We start from the raw sequence: 15,666 nt of genomic DNA on the forward strand, positions 1-15,666 counted from the left end.
GATGCTTTGACTTCCTGCCACACACACACACACACTCCATGCAGGGAAGAAGATGCCGCACTCTCTCCTCTCACACAGGAAGTTCTGTTCTTGTCCACTATTTCCTGTCTGTCGCACCTTGACCCTCACACACACACACACACACACACACACACACTCACACACATCCTCCATACATATATATATATATATTAAAGTTAATGTTTGTGTTGATGTATGTGGATCAGTCATGCGAGAGTCAATTCCATTTTTATTTTCATCTTATTTTTCAGAAGTATGCATATTTTTGATGATGGAAACACTGAAAAATGAAGCTGAAAGTGAAGCTTTTAATGTCGTAATCCTTCACTTTTTTTTAGATTTTCCTTCTAGAGAGCAATTAACAGCCATCAGAGAACAAAGAGGCGACTATTGTTGGGTTGTTTGGATTGTACAGGAACCGTCCCTGGATCATAAAATGGACAAAAATAAACTAAAAGTAAAAAACACTATAACTATTTTAAGAGTAGTATTTTAGTCTTTCCTGGAAAATGTAGAAAAGTAAGATGGGATGAGCGAGCGAGAGAGGAGAAAGAAAGAGAGAGAGAGAGAGGAAAACACACAGGAGGGAAACAGAGGGAGGAAGAAGTATTTGGAGTTGGAGACAGCTGAAATGTGTTTGTCTGGAGTATTGGATGGCATCTTATCTATGCAGGAGGCAGAGAAGTTTATTGTGAACTGGCGTGTCAGAGGTAATAAATGTGGGACGTCCGTCAACAGTGATGTATGGACGTCTGTGTGTGTGTGTGTGTGTGTGTGTGTGTGTGTGTGTGTGTGTGTGTGTGTGTGTGTGTGTGTGTGTGTGTGTGTGTGTGTGCGCGCGCAGTGGGTGCATGTGATCGATGTATGTATTTGTCTGGCGGAGAGGGGAAGCTATACATCAGGATTAAACATAAACAACAAGACACACGAGGCAGCTGCTATCTGAGAACACTGGGCGTGGATGATGCTCTCTCTCTCTCACACACACACACACACACAAACACACACTCAAATTAACACACACACACACAAACACACACACACACGTCACTGTCAAGGCTGTTGTAACACAAGCTTATGACATCGTCCAACTTCAGGATAGAGAAGAATACAAAAACTACAAAATAATCTCAACTGAGAGTCTGATTATTAGCTTTCTTTGAGCTTTCAACTGTGTCTCACAGGGAAGAGAGTTGGCTCAGTTGTCAGGGAGGAGAATGTGCTGTTCTTTACTGTTCTGATAATTAATGTTAATTAAAAACTGATGACAAATTAGTGTCATGGAGCATTTTTGTCTTATATAATAAGAAGGTTGTATTGTTTTTAAGCTCTCAGTAGTTACATTATTATTTTTCTTTTCCTTCAACCATTGGAATATTGTGTTTTAGAAGCTTTAGAAATTGCGATAACCACTGTACACGTGTAACGTATTAATGTCTATTTATCATTAATTGCAACGTAATATAATATAAAGGCAGAATGTTTGACCGCTGCAATGATCCTCAACAAAGTGATGAGCACATAAAAATTGTGGATAATGAGTGACTTTAATATTTCTTGGGTTATAATCTATGTTTAATTGATCTGTTTCTATTCATACAACATCTAACTTTGTGTCTGTGAAGCGTATTCGTATGGTGGCCCTGAGGGTCAAAACTGAGAGACTTCTGTCCAGTCACAAAACATACTGTTTCACCTGTTCCGTAATATGACGTGTTGTCTTGCTTCGTGAAATGTTGTTGTGTTTTGTAAAATTGTCTTAATTTTATGAGAGTTGTGTTGTGATGTATTGTGTTTTGACCTTCAGGGCCACCACAAATTCTTGCCCTCTGAACTCCTTGACAGTGAAAGCCTGCACATATGTTAGAGTCAGACAGATGTTCTTCTTCTCTCTTAAAACCAAACTTTAAAGTCATAATCCCGAAGATTTTCATTCGGAATGCTGATGGTAAGTCACCATTAAGAAGCGGATGTCTGTGGCAACATTCCTCGGAAAAGAAATCCCAAGCAGCACACAGTTAGTGACGCATGTTCCATCACCCGGCAGCGGTCGGTCTGCCAGAGACGCAACGTGTAGGCGAAGCTACCGCAACACACTCATCAACTCATTTGTGTGTGAAGCAATGCACTGTTTTCTGTGGTCTCTGCTAGCGTTGCAAGTAAAAGATTGCTACGGCTTGACAGACAATGAAAGGATCGATGACTACAGATGATGAAACACCGTAGGTGTTGTCAAAAAGAACAAAGGGGAGAACTTTGTGATCGTTAATTTCAGTTAAACGTGGCTTCTCCTTTATTTAAAACCAACAGTTCTCTTCTGACACACTGCAGTCAGACCTGAGAAGGCCTGCAGACAGATGGACGCTTCTTCTGTGACAGTTATAGTCGCCATCTGTTTTGTTTCACCTGCCAGTGTTGAGCTTCACCAGGAGGACACACTTACTCCTCAGATTAACCCCAACTGTGCAGGCAGTGGAGTGGCAGTAGGAGCCCTCACCAGCTTCCCACCGTCCACTACTGCTGATTTTGTTTGACCGACCACGGAGATCCCTCTGCCCTGGGGTAGCCGGTCGCACTGACACATCCACTTGTGACTCTCTGTGACTCACCGCTGCCCTGATGCGTGGGTGCTGGAGGGTGGAGCAGTCACAAGACGGCCGCGGGGTGACACCCTGCTGTTAATTGCCCGATGTCTCCATGGCAGCATGCATGTGAGAGCAGGACGTGATAACAAACGAAGAACAAACGCAACAAAAAAATCAGACACAGGTGAACTTGCTGGCGCTCTTCATTACCCACAGTGTGTTTCAATAATCTGATTTTATTCAGGTTAGTTGTAGTCGGACTTTCTGTTTCCATTCTGCATGAAAAAAAAAGGTTGTTCGAGATCAGATCCCAGAACAGATGATTATGTTTGAGCTGGTGTCAGGTCAGCTATTTCTGCCATGTTTATATCCTGTTACTCAAGTGTGTAAAAGGTCTGTGTATGTGTGTGTGTGTGTGTGTGTGTGTGTGTGTGTGTGTGTGTGTGTTTGTGTGTTAAAAGTAACCCTAAGTCCTGGTGGTCATTCCTTGAACCCCTTCCTGGCTAAAACAGAGGCCATGGTCGAGGTCAGCATCCTGTGAAAACACACACACACACACACACACACACCCACTGCATTCATGTTGCTTTCGTTCATTTATTTGAATGCTCCTAAGCACGTCCATCTCAAGCTGTTCCTTTCTCAGAGAATCTCTCGTGGCCTGACCTTCGACCTTCAAAATAACAAGCATCATTGTTCATAAACCAGGAAACATTTCAGGAAAAACACCAACTTTTGACCCGAGAATGAATTTAACCGACCCGTTTACGCTGTTGCGATGCCATTTCAGACTCTCGGGGTGGACAAATAAAGGTACTGTTGTGCTAAATTAAGGATTTCTTCCCAAAGTGATGTGCGGCGTCTCAAAATAAGTTAGACTTTCATCATTTTATTGTCTCGATCACTTGTTTTAGTTGTTCTGAAGACTCCTGCCTGCCTCTGGGAAAGACAACAACACCCCTCTTACACAATACGATAAGACAACATATCACACTATCATGATCTAACATTTCCTCTAACGTATTATAGTTTCCACCTGAGGACCTTCAGGATGTTGCTGTACGAGAACTTCAGATAAAAGGTCTTTTTTCATCCTTTATTTTTGGTAAAAACAAGCCACACCTCAGATATTCTGCATTCTAACGAGCCAATCGTTCTTCCTGACATATTCAGTCATTCTTTACTGCGATGCCAACCCAAGAGGCCTATTAAAATGCTGATGTCCATTTATTTTCAGTATATTATTCATGTGCGCCTGAGTGGAAGCGGGAGTGTGCACGACCTGCAGGAACAGAGTTTTCATCATTCTTACGTAAGTATTGTCTGAATGAGGAATTCTCTGATATGTTATCATGTTTTTTTAGGGAGAACAGGCTCCAGTCTGACTCAGCTGTAGACAGCAGAACGTAATTTTTATTTTTTTCCAGACGTGGACGTAATAACAGGTCGTCACTATCATTCACATTCACATTGTATTCAAATCAATCTAAAAACGGTATTTACACAACCGCCCTCATGGTTGCTGTTATGGCACGACCAGGAAGATTTTACAGAACAGCCGCTAACTGGCGCTGCTCACTACAATCTTTCCTGAAGCTATCTACGGATGTAGCTACTATTTGTCGTTAGCTAGCTGTTCGGTTTTTATTTTTTCGGTTGCAAGAATATTTCCTTTCTTGACATGTTGTGAGTTTGTTTTATTAATTAAGCTGAAAAAGCGAAGAGAACTCGCCACTAGCATACATGTGCAGTTTAAGGCTACTGGAGGCAGGACAGGACAGGGCTAGCTGGTTAGCATGCTAACCTCAGTAGATATCACTGTAACGAAACACACAGATGTCTTTAATGTAACATCAATACTGTTTTCTTTTCTTTTTAGACTAAAAATCTTACGGAGATTTTACATATTGCAGTTTTATTTTGAAAAATCTCAGGATTCTACAGCAGTCCTTTCACTGTCAACCACCTGTAATAGTGAGTTATCTTAGTATCCAACTCCAACAATCTCACTTAAATTTGATTTATGTGAAAAGTAATCAAATTCAAATACATTATTATGTCACTTCCTATAACTTCTTCTCCAATTTCTCTAACTTACTGTATGAGATGTGACATTTCCAGCCAATTTATCCTTTTCATGTTGAACAATGCAATAACACGTATTGACTGTCTCAGATTAAATGCAATCCTTGTAGTTCATCACATGTATTCAAAGGTTTTACTCTCCACAGAGCACTTCTCCTGTCCAGCCTCACTTCTCAGATCCAGTCAGGCCCTCTGGATCTCTTCCCACCAACAATTCCTGCTCCACTTGTGATTTAAACTCACTTTTACAGAGACAAATGGACGTATTGTGCTTGAATTGTCTTATTTTGCCTTTATGTCGGTTTATATGAAGGCTGAGCATTTTTCTGAAGGCAGTGTAGTCGTCCTGGGGAGGCAGCACGCTGATAGAAAACGGGGGGGAGAACAGTGTACCACTTGATGAATGAGCGTCTGTTATCTGAACTGGTCAAGGGCCAGGATGAGGAGAGGATGTGCAGAGAGGAGATGGTGGTTATTGTTTGCTAAACATGTTCCTCTTTGAGACAGACAGACAAGCAGGATGTATTCTCAGAAAAACTTGAATATGAACAATTTAGTCCTAAGAGCACAGCAATCCAATCCTATTAATTCCTGATATATATATGTATAAAATAGCTCCCATCTTATTTCAGACTTCCAGAAGGATTTCTGTGGACTTCATATTCGAGAAACAACCACAAGGTGAAAATATGAGAGCTTTGAATGTCCCCCGAGCATTTATCTAAGACACAATTTCCTCATCGTAATCCGTCATCTGTTGGCTTCTCTGGCATTAAACTTAACCAAACAAAAAAATGCTTAAGATCATCTGTAAACTGTTAGAATAAATTGAAAAGGAGAAACAGCAGCGACTAAATTCATTCTCAGTCTTAATTTAACTCTGCCGCCACCTAGTGATCACAGAGTTCCTGCTTCACGCTCAGAAATCTGGACCAGATTATTCTTCTGTTTTTGAGGTAAACATCACGTCGATTAAATAACGCTTTGTTCTTCTAAAGATATGATTTCTCTGTAGTGATATTAAGACGGAGCACATTTGATTGTCTTCGACGTTTAAACCTCTCTTGATGATCCAAGTTGATTGTCTTTGTTGAGGAGAGGTAGTTACTGATGATCGCAGCTCTGCTTCAGTGTCTGGACTAACCTCTTAAAAACCAATATTAGAATATGTCTTCCTCCCCAACCTCTATATTTATATTTATTTCTATATCTCACTTCAGCCTACTTCCCGAAAATTGAAAGATTCACATCAGTTGTTGTTTAAAACCTAGAAAGGCTGCGATAGAATGAAATAAGTAGACGAGTCGGAAGAGTTAATCCAACCTGCTCACCCACACAGTCTTGAAATGAAGGCCTAATTAGGCAATGAGTGACAAAGAAAGTGTTTGTGATCCTTATGTCATCTTTAATATTTAATCCAGAGGCTCACAGATTATCAACCTGTTGTCAGCCCAAAGACAAACAGAGCTGTAGGTTTTATTTCTGCCTCGAGAAGAGTCGGATCATCAGGATTGTTGTTTTCATTGTTTAGTGAACACAAACGCTGAGGAAAATCTGCCTGCACGACTCAGGCAGAGATGTTCAAGTGCAAGGAAATGTTTTAAAGTTGAACTCAGGTTACGTTCCGTCTCGTTCGGTGACTTCCTCCTACTTCCCCCGAAGTTGTAATGAGAGGAGGCAGAGTGAAACGCAATATCTAACAATACATTTTGAAGAATGTTGGAAACATTTGGGCTAATGTGAGAACACAACTCAACAAAATATATATTAAAGGAGTGAATGGTTTTTTTTTGTTTGTTTTGACATATTTTCATGCAGACATACGTTTCCCTGAAAAACTTTGAAACTTTCTCCCGTGAAGGACTCATGACGGACCTGAGCTGAGTGTTTAGTGTGCGATACAAGTTATTATTTCACCTCAGACTCACAACGTTACCTGCTGGCTCAACTGCATCGACGTGTCGGGGTTGTCAGTTCCGACACCACATCTTGACTTTTGCTGGTAGTTTGCTGAGGTCACCGCGAGCAGAAAAGTATCAAAAAGGTCAGGAGAAATGCTGACATGAGCTAATTAGATCTGTGATGCTGGCAAGTAACGCCCTCTTCTTCCCACCACCCTCACCACTGCACCACCTCGGGGTTTAAAGTGGATTTTTTATCATGTCACTCTTTCCAAACCACATATAATGATCGAATCTGACCACTGATTCTTCCACAGGAAGCCTTTATACAACTTCTCACCCACATTTCTACCACCCGTGATCAGTCAACGGTATTGTACATTGATTTGTAGAATTGGTGTTTCAGAATATTGAATTCATTATCTAAGATAATCTCAGGTTGTTTTAATAAACACATCCGAATTTTTACCCTGTTGGTTTTCACACGTTTGAGTGCAATCGTCGTTGCTCTGTTCTCCTGCATCGCTACAAACCACAGGTTTCAGTTTGAGTTAGCAGAAGGTAGATTTCTGCAGCCGTCAGCCTCTGAGGTTTTGTGCTCTGAGTGTGCGTCTGTATTAATAATCCGTATGTCTACTGTCGAGCTACATGTATTTTATGAGTTGTAACCAGAAGAACGCACACTCAGGCTTTGCTTCTCAGCAGAAGTGACTTTGTACAGTGCAAGACAAGTTTAAAATACAAATCGTGGACTGTGAATACTAGCAGGTGAGACGCAGATCGATCAGGCTGTTTGAAATGAGGCAGATGTGTAATTACTACACATTTAGGTGAAAATCTAAATATTAGTGATACTTGTCTATAATGAAGTGATCGTGTCAGGATGATCTGATATTCAGAAAGTCAAATGTTCACAAATGAACCCTTTTCACAAGTGTTTTTTTTTTTTCCACTTGATATTGACCTACATGGTTTGTTATGTGTGTCATGTCGTATGGCCTTGTGGTTTCCAGGTGAAAGTGCTGTTGACCATTAACCGCAGCATCCTCTGTTCGAGTCGGGTTGGGGGCGTCGCGTGTTCCTCACACCTTTCCTGTCCCCTCTCGACTGTCAAGGAACAAACACACTGACCCAATTTTGATCTCAACTCACACGCCAGTAAATTTCATGACTGCATCAACACGAATGTTGAGTGTGAACTCTTTGCTGGCACCACGGCAGTTTCTGAATTTGACCTTCATTCGTCCTCACCTCACCTGCGGTCCACAAATCACACTGACGACAAAAAATCTGTCCACCGGCTCGACAGACATGATAAACACATTGCAAAGAACTCAAAACTGCTTCTGTGACAGTTTTCGCGACCACAATTTGCCATGACGACACACACACACACACATTCACACACACACACACAACGCCGTCACTGCAGGTAATAACTGCAAAATCAGTCGCTTGTCTAGTGCCGACAAGACAAACACCAAGTTCGACACAATAATTCTTTTCTAGAGGTTCTTTTATTGCTTCCAGGCAGGAGCCACACACCAGCAGCAGGTAGATGACGACTGAAGAGAAGCCGTCGCTCCTCATTCTTCATGATAACCCAAAACAATAAAGCATCATTCCAGTCATCTCAACATCCGCCTCATGATACACGTAAGACTTCTTATACACTTCAACCATTGTTGTGTGTCATACGTCAGCCTAAGGACAGAACACTTGTACATGTAGGAGGCTTCACCAACCCTCTTAAGGAATAACTCCTTTACCGAAGTTCCTTATGTTTTCATGGCACATTACACCATATTCAATACATTAATACATCACTTCACACTCTGCGACCACATAACTGTCATAAGACAGAGCTCGTCACTGAAGCCAACAGACATAAGATTTCATTTTCACATAAATAATTATGTTGTATCTATATATGAGTTTCTTATGTAAGAACAACATATCAGAATTATAAGGGACATTTGAGAATTTCCCTCACCACCTCTAGAGAAATGTGACGGAGCGATTGTTAAAAAAAAAATTGCATCATTATAGTTAAAAAACGCCCGTAGATGTTCTTAAAGCGCCTCTGAGGTTCACACAGATCTGTTATCCAGCTCTGATGCTGCTGCTTCGTTTCCACTCCGCCATTTAACATACAGCACAGAAAGCTCTGTGGTGAAAATATAGAATAAACTGCCATGGTCACAAAATCTCCGTCGTAAGGCCTTTGATTGTCAGTCTAGTCGAAGGAGGTTTGAAAATAAAACTTTAATAAAAGTTTAGTTTTGTCAGGATACTAGAGGAAAGACAGATTTTAAACGGGCTTTGTAACAGCTGCTTAAAATAGACATTATTTACGACAACATGTTCATAAAAGCATTTAATTTATCGCGTTTTATCATTTTAAACAATATCCTTTTAAAACCACATGAACTAACAGCATGGAGAAAGCTTAAAACCACAGTGCATCTGCAGACACACACACACACACACACACACACACACACACATTAGGTGTGTGAGGTACAGACAGTGTTTTCTATTCGACTCACCGCGTCCCCCACCCCCGACTCTTCTTCTACACCTCTTCGTACTGAGAAAGCGTTGACCACATGACCGCAGTGTTTGCATGCATGCTGGGTAGTTTCAGGTTATTTCTTTCTTTATTTTGTCATGGAAACTTTTTTTTTTTTTACCACCTGTACACACACACACACACACACACACACACACACACACACACACACTGCGACTTGCATAATAAAAGAGAGGGACTGTGAGTGAAGCGGGCAGAAGGAAGACCGACACCGTTAAAGAGGACGAGACAGACAGCCAACAGCCTCAAGCATGATGAAGATGATGTTGATGATGATGAAGAAGCCCATCGTTCTGGTGGCCTGTGTCGTGCTCGTCTCGTCTCTCGCTGTTCTGGCATCAGACAGTAAGTTGGCTGTGTCCCACTTATTTTTCTCTTCAGAGGCAAATCTTGGCTTTATTTTTTTTGTTACAATTTTTTTGAATATACTTTATGGTTTTGTGTTGAATTTTCTCTATAATATGTCTGTTTCTTTTCTCGGTTTCCCAGGCAGTTCGGCTCCAACTGAATGCTGTTTTGAGTTTTTCCCCCGCAGGCTGCGTACGAACAACGTGGTGAGCTACCACTACACAGATGACCGTTGTGCAAAGAAGGCCGTGCTGTGAGTAAACTTGTTTTTTGAAATTAATCTCAAAGACCGAGCGATCTGTCTTCTGACTACTGAATACAGCATCAACAATCTTTGTCTCTGTCTGTAGTTTCACAATGAGGAGAGCTACTGCCGCAGTCTGTGCCGACCCGTCGGTGCCTTGGGTCAAGAACATCATCGAGGCCAAAGAATGGACCCATATTAAGAAAGGGAACAGCTCTGCGTCCGCAGAAACCGAGTGACTGACTCACCGCATGTGAAACTCACCGAGGCTCTGAACGTTCAACCTGCAATTTATCTTCTCAGCTTTTGCAGTTTTTATACAGAATAATTTTGAAAGTTTAAACAATAATAATAACTCCTAGAATGTCTTCTTTTGTCTGTTCTCAAGTGATGTACTGAAGGATCGGATAAAAGATATTTTAGAGTTTGGCATGTGTGCAAAATGTTTTCTGATATGTTATTAAAAAAAAATCATGATGAAATGTATTTTCTCTTTGCTCTGATCTGTCATGTGTAAGCCAAACTTCGATAAAGAAAAAAATAATGACAAAAACAGAACAAAACAAGTGAACATTCACCAATTCTACAAATTAAATTGTGTTTTCCGGCCTTGAGGAGTCCTAACGTGTTAGTGAAAAAGTAACATGAAGTCTTTCGTGGCTCCGGAGGAAACTGCGTGTAATCCGATAAATTGCCACCAGTGATGTCACTCAGTGGCTGAGTTGCATTGTGGGTAATGTAGGCTCCAGGTTTTAAAAAGGAAGACGAATGGATGGAATAAAAAAAAAAAAAAGTGATATCGGCGGTTCTGCTGCACTGATTTTGATGGTTTGCTTATTCAAACTGTCCATAATGATTCATAGGAAAGTCCCGTGCTGGACTTCCTCGCCTACATTACCCACAATGCAGCATAGCCAAGAGGGAAGTTAAAATGAGCGACTTGGATGAATTTTGAGCAGATTATTTCCAGTGAATGTTGCATTAATGCTGAGTTTTCCTGATGTTTTATGAACTTTCATTATGCAATTCACTGTCTGTATTGTGTGTGTGTGTATTTTTTAAAAAGAATTATGTAAAGTTAAAAGGCTTCTTTCCTAAAGATCACAGTGTTTTCCTCCCCCTGACACCTGGCCAGTGGTCAACCCCCCCATCGACCTTTGGCGACCCCTAGAGGCTCCAGAGGTTGTGATTCTTTGCTCTGGATAAGTTTTGGTTCAAATTAGTTTTAGAAATAAAATCACTTTATTTGTATTTCTGTATAACGCCTGATGAATTCTACTTCAGCTGCCCTTGACTTCCAGTGTCGTGTGTGATGTTGTTCTGTGACCAGCAGATGGCGCTCTTCTCCCTGTGACGCATTCTCTCAATTCCAAAATGTTTCTTGGCGGTGTCTAACGCTTCTTTTGTTATTGCTTTGTTTTGACTGCAGCAAAATGAGGAATTGTTTAATCTCACTTTTGTAATTGCGCCCCGGAGAACAGCAGCTCACTGAGATCGTGTTTGAAGTGTCTCAGCTCAACCAAACCACAGCGCAGTGAATCATGGAGATATTCTAAATGTGACAGCTAAAAAACCCTCTCTGATGAATACAGTCTGGCCTCAGCGCTAAAATGAAACAACTGAGGTGAATAAGAGGAACATAAAAGTTTAAAGGTGCACCACGTAGTTTAATCGGAAGAGATTCATTCAAACAAAACAATTTCAACAGCCAAATTTGGAGCTTCAAACAGCAACATGAGAACAGAACAACATCTTTTGAACTATTTGGCGTTTGAATTTATATTTCAGAACTACATAGTGCACCTTTAACTCCTCGTGCTCTTATTTGTTTGACAAACTGACCCAAAAAAAAACCTCCTCCTGGCCCAGAACGACTCTTCAAATGACGTCAATGCGGTGACATCATCACCCAGCTTTTCTTTAAATAGTTTCAGACCCAGATTTTTAACCGCATGTGCTGCGAGCCTCCACGCTTCATGTGCGTGTGTGCACACAGCGTTGACAACCCACTTACTCAACGAGAGCTCACGACAGAGGCTTCACACTCTCACCACAGGTGACCTATCAGAGAAGATGGTCTGATTAGATTCTGGAGGACCTCACTGCATAAATTTGCATATTAATGAGGAAATAAATCAGGCATTAGACGGGGCAGCTCGAGTGCTACTTGTTTGCAATTGTGATATCATCAACAATCATGTTTCTCAAAAGCTGATTAAAAGCCGCCGTTTATCATTATCATCTCGAGTCAGCGCTCCGGATTTGACGAAAATGTTCACTGGAGGGACTCTTTGAGATGTCCGGTTGAATTTGCATGCGAGGACGTCTGTCGGCGTGACCTACCTGTGGCGGAATGAGGACACAAGCAAGCAGCCTGAGGATTCACAGTCAGCAGTGGTGGAAGAAGTGTTGAAATCTGTCTGAAGTAAAAGGTATCATCGATGAAATACAGGAGAAACATGGCTCAAGAGTTATATATGACAGTGCAGTAACAGGTTATTAGCATTAGCAGGATTTCATTGTTGTTAATGTGGAGCTGCGACTTTGTTTTGGCCTCGAATAATAATTTGAATGAAACCATCTGAGAGGTTAAGAAGGGGAATCGCTCCTTAGTGGAATTACCAACAACTCAGTTTAAACTGGAACATGTCAGTCGAACATTTTGATACATCCCAACCTGCAAAATAACCAAAAACTACGTGAAGTACAATTAAAAGTATAATACTAGCCTAAAATTGCAATACTTATGTACTTATGTAACTTCAAAATTGTGTTTTAGTCCTAAAAGTTGCATATTTAACAAACAACGATGGAGCCCTTGGTACAAGGAAATAGGGCAGTTTGCAAGAGCTAGTGTGTTTTAGATACAAAGCTTTACGTTTGTTGGACTAATAATCTAAGTTGTTCCTAAAAAAGTTACATATTTCACCTTTAATATCAAATGGATGGATTCTTAGATACAGGTTCGGTGTATATGGGCATTTTTCATGACACTCAGTACAGGTTTAAGATAGAAAAACTATTTGCATTGTATACGAATACTGTGGATTTAAAAAGTGTTCGATTAACTGCTTTGTATTAACATATAAGTGAGACTGTGATCTTTTCACTTACACTTACCAAAGTGAATCTTAAAGTTTGCATTTCGTGGCCCTTTCATGAACTGAAACTATGTTTTCCTAACGTGTTGATGAAGCTTTCTTGCTCATTTATCATACACTCATATAAATTAAGGAGCTGTATCGTAGGCAGCCGGACTTGTTTCAGTTTCTTGAAGCAATTCGTCTCTCATCCAAAAAGGCTTCTTCATTTCTTACTAACCGGAGGGGAGTTGCTGGGCTAAAATCTGGATTCTGGTGTGACAGTCCTGCATGTTAAAAAATCTGTGTCCATGTAAATGAATCCTGTCTTTATGATTTGTGATGATTTTCACAAGCTGCAGCGGTGATGTTGTGCTGTTTGCGCTGGTGTTTACTTGCTATATCAGATGCGCTTCGACCTCCTCGGCCTTCACATTCAATTCAACAGTTCACGCCGCGTGGATGTGTCAGCAAGTGTGTTTGTCTACCGAGGTATTTGTTTTTTAAACATGAAGTGATGCACAAAATAATCTGATGATCTCTGAAGCTGTACAAACCGTGAGTCAGTGACCTCTCAGTGAAGAATCACCGAGGTTGGTGAGCACAGAGAGAGAGAGAGAGAGAGAGAGAGAGAGAGAGAGAGAGAGAGAGAGAGAGAGCGTTCATGATGTCTGTTTCCACAACAAATTGGAAATGAATTGGAAAGTCAATCAGCTGAGACACACCTGTGCATGGACGTCACATGGTGTTTAAAGGAGACTGAGGGAAAAAGACAAAGTGTGTGAGAGTGTGAACAGTACAGATACAGCCTGGGCGTGAGGGACACAATGGGGGTAAACACACACACACGCACACACACACACACACACACACACACACACGAACACATGAACACATAGATGTATATAAATAACCAGTGTGTGATGTCAGCTTTCCCTGACAGATGGGATCAACATGAATTAAACCCTGGGAGAAAGAGGGAGTGTGTATGTATGTGTGTGTGTGTGTGTGTGTGTGTGTGTATGTGTGTGTGTGTGTGTGTGTGTGTGTGTGTGTGTGTGTGTGTGTGTGTGCAGAAGCAATAAGGCAGACGTGGCGGAGAGAGAGAGAGAGAGACTAAAAGTGGTTGTGCAATTTTAGCAATAAAAGTGTGACAATATGACCAACACCTGTCACTCACGCATGCAAGCACACACACACACACACACACACACACACACACACACACACACACACACAATTACAGGGTTATTAAGCAGCTCGTCATTATCTGCACCAGGGGAAATTAGACTGTAAATCACCTGTCTTAATCACTAACCAAAGAGAGGAACGGTTCTGAGTCACTGGTGTAAACTCTCCCGACCCCAAAAAATGTCACTTTAAGATGGCTGCCGCTGAACTTTTTCCTCGCCGCGTTGTCATGGTAATAAGCATCAGCGCGTTACACCGCATGCCTTTTGCCGCCGCAATCCAATGGTGATTGAGTTCAGCCATCAAGATTACTCAGAGTCCTTTTCCTGTCAGATGCAAGATAACGCTGCTTTGCATGACAAAGGGAAAAGAAGAAGAAGAAGAAGGAGGAAGGGAAAGCCACCTCGAAAGAGCGGCTATCTTCTGTGTTTCCAGGAAGATTAAGAGGAAATTAAAAAATGGGAATTGGACAGAAATTAAGAAAAAAGAGAAGAGGAGCAGAGGAAGAGGTCGAGAAGGAGGAGGAGGAGGAGGAGGAGGAGGAGGAGGAGGAGGAGGAGGAGGAGGAGGAGGAGGAGGAGGAGGAGGAGGAGGGGTTTGGAGAAGAGACCAAAAACCTTGAGATCAATATCATCTGTTTAATTACCTTCAGCTTCCCTGGGTTGCTTGGAGACCAAATGGAGAAGAAGAGGACGAGACAGACAGAGAGAGAGAGAGAGAGAGAGGGAGAGAGAGAGAGAGAGAGGGAGAGACATAAAGCATGAGGATTGTTTCAAGGTTGCACTGATTTGCTTTGTGTTTTTTTTTTTTTTTCAACTCTTGTGTCTGAACAGAGCTCACGCTGGCGGAGCGGGAAGAAGACGAGGAGGTGAACAAAGAAAAAGTGAGAACAAAATGAAAGTCAGAGGTGGAGTTGAGGGAGGAAGGAGGAGGTGGGGAGGGGAGTGAGGGGACGGAGAGACAGATATGTCTGATCTGTAGGGGATTGGCTCGCATGAATAATTCCTGAGATATTGACACAGCCTGCCTCTTCGTCATCCATCGTCCTGACCGCCCTCCGCTCCTTTTTCATCTCCCCTAATCCTACGTACACTTTATCCCGGCTTCATTTCACTTCTCTTCTTCTCTTTGTGTCTTTATTCACGTCTATATCTTTTCCCTCTTCCTCTCTCTCTCTCCTTTGCTGCCTACTATTCCCTGACGTCCTCTCTTTAACATTTCTTTCTCTACCCTCCAGCATCTGTGTTTATACCCTCACAGCAACGCAAGCAGCAAGCTTTAAAGGGGCATTGTGTAGTTTTGGAGAGGAAATTCAAAATCAGGATATCAATGTTTATAACATGAATGAGGTGATAATATGAATTCAGGGATGTATTTTTTTCCATAATTAATTAAACGAAATGAACAAGCTGCTGTCAAAGGAAATAAGGTCCCCAGAAACCTGTTTGAAGCTTGTATCACTGGCAGGGTCCGCCACATATAAACAGAAAAATTGTGTTGACCTTCAAGGTCAGCTTGTTTAATCAGGTTATTCAGCCATGAAAATGAAGATCTTTTATTCATGTAGTTTGTTCATCAGCTGTAATGAACTATTATTTTACAGACCAAAGACAAATGT

General features: G+C 41.5%; 1 protein-coding gene across 1 annotated transcript; it reads left to right on the forward strand.

The window, feature by feature from the left end:
• Positions 1-9,338: 9,338 nt before the first annotated feature.
• On the forward strand, positions 9,339-10,995 carry LOC119012581 (C-C motif chemokine 4-like). Its single transcript, XM_037086549.1, has 3 exons — positions 9,339-9,530; positions 9,675-9,786; positions 9,884-10,995. The coding sequence occupies exons 1-3, from the start codon at positions 9,437-9,439 to the stop codon at positions 10,014-10,016; spliced, it is 339 nt and encodes a 112-aa protein (XP_036942444.1). The 5' UTR covers positions 9,339-9,436; the 3' UTR covers positions 10,017-10,995.
• The last annotated feature ends 4,671 nt before the right edge of the window (positions 10,996-15,666 follow it).

The sequence above is a fragment of the Acanthopagrus latus genome, chromosome 22 (genome assembly GCF_904848185.1).
Source record: "Acanthopagrus latus isolate v.2019 chromosome 22, fAcaLat1.1, whole genome shotgun sequence".
NCBI classification, from domain to species: Eukaryota; Metazoa; Chordata; class Actinopteri; order Spariformes; family Sparidae; genus Acanthopagrus; species Acanthopagrus latus.

Bases quoted from the DNA above. Each gene is read 5' to 3' on its own strand.
- LOC119012581 (XM_037086549.1), top strand. From the start codon at position 9,437: ATGATGAAGATGATGTTGATGATGATGAAGAAGCCCATCGTTCTGGTG. The intron at 9,531-9,674 runs GTAAGTTGGCTG...TCGGTTTCCCAG, and splicing joins CGCTGTTCTGGCATCAGACA to GCAGTTCGGCTCCAACTGAA. The intron at 9,787-9,883 runs GTGAGTAAACTT...CTCTGTCTGTAG, and splicing joins TGTGCAAAGAAGGCCGTGCT to TTTCACAATGAGGAGAGCTA.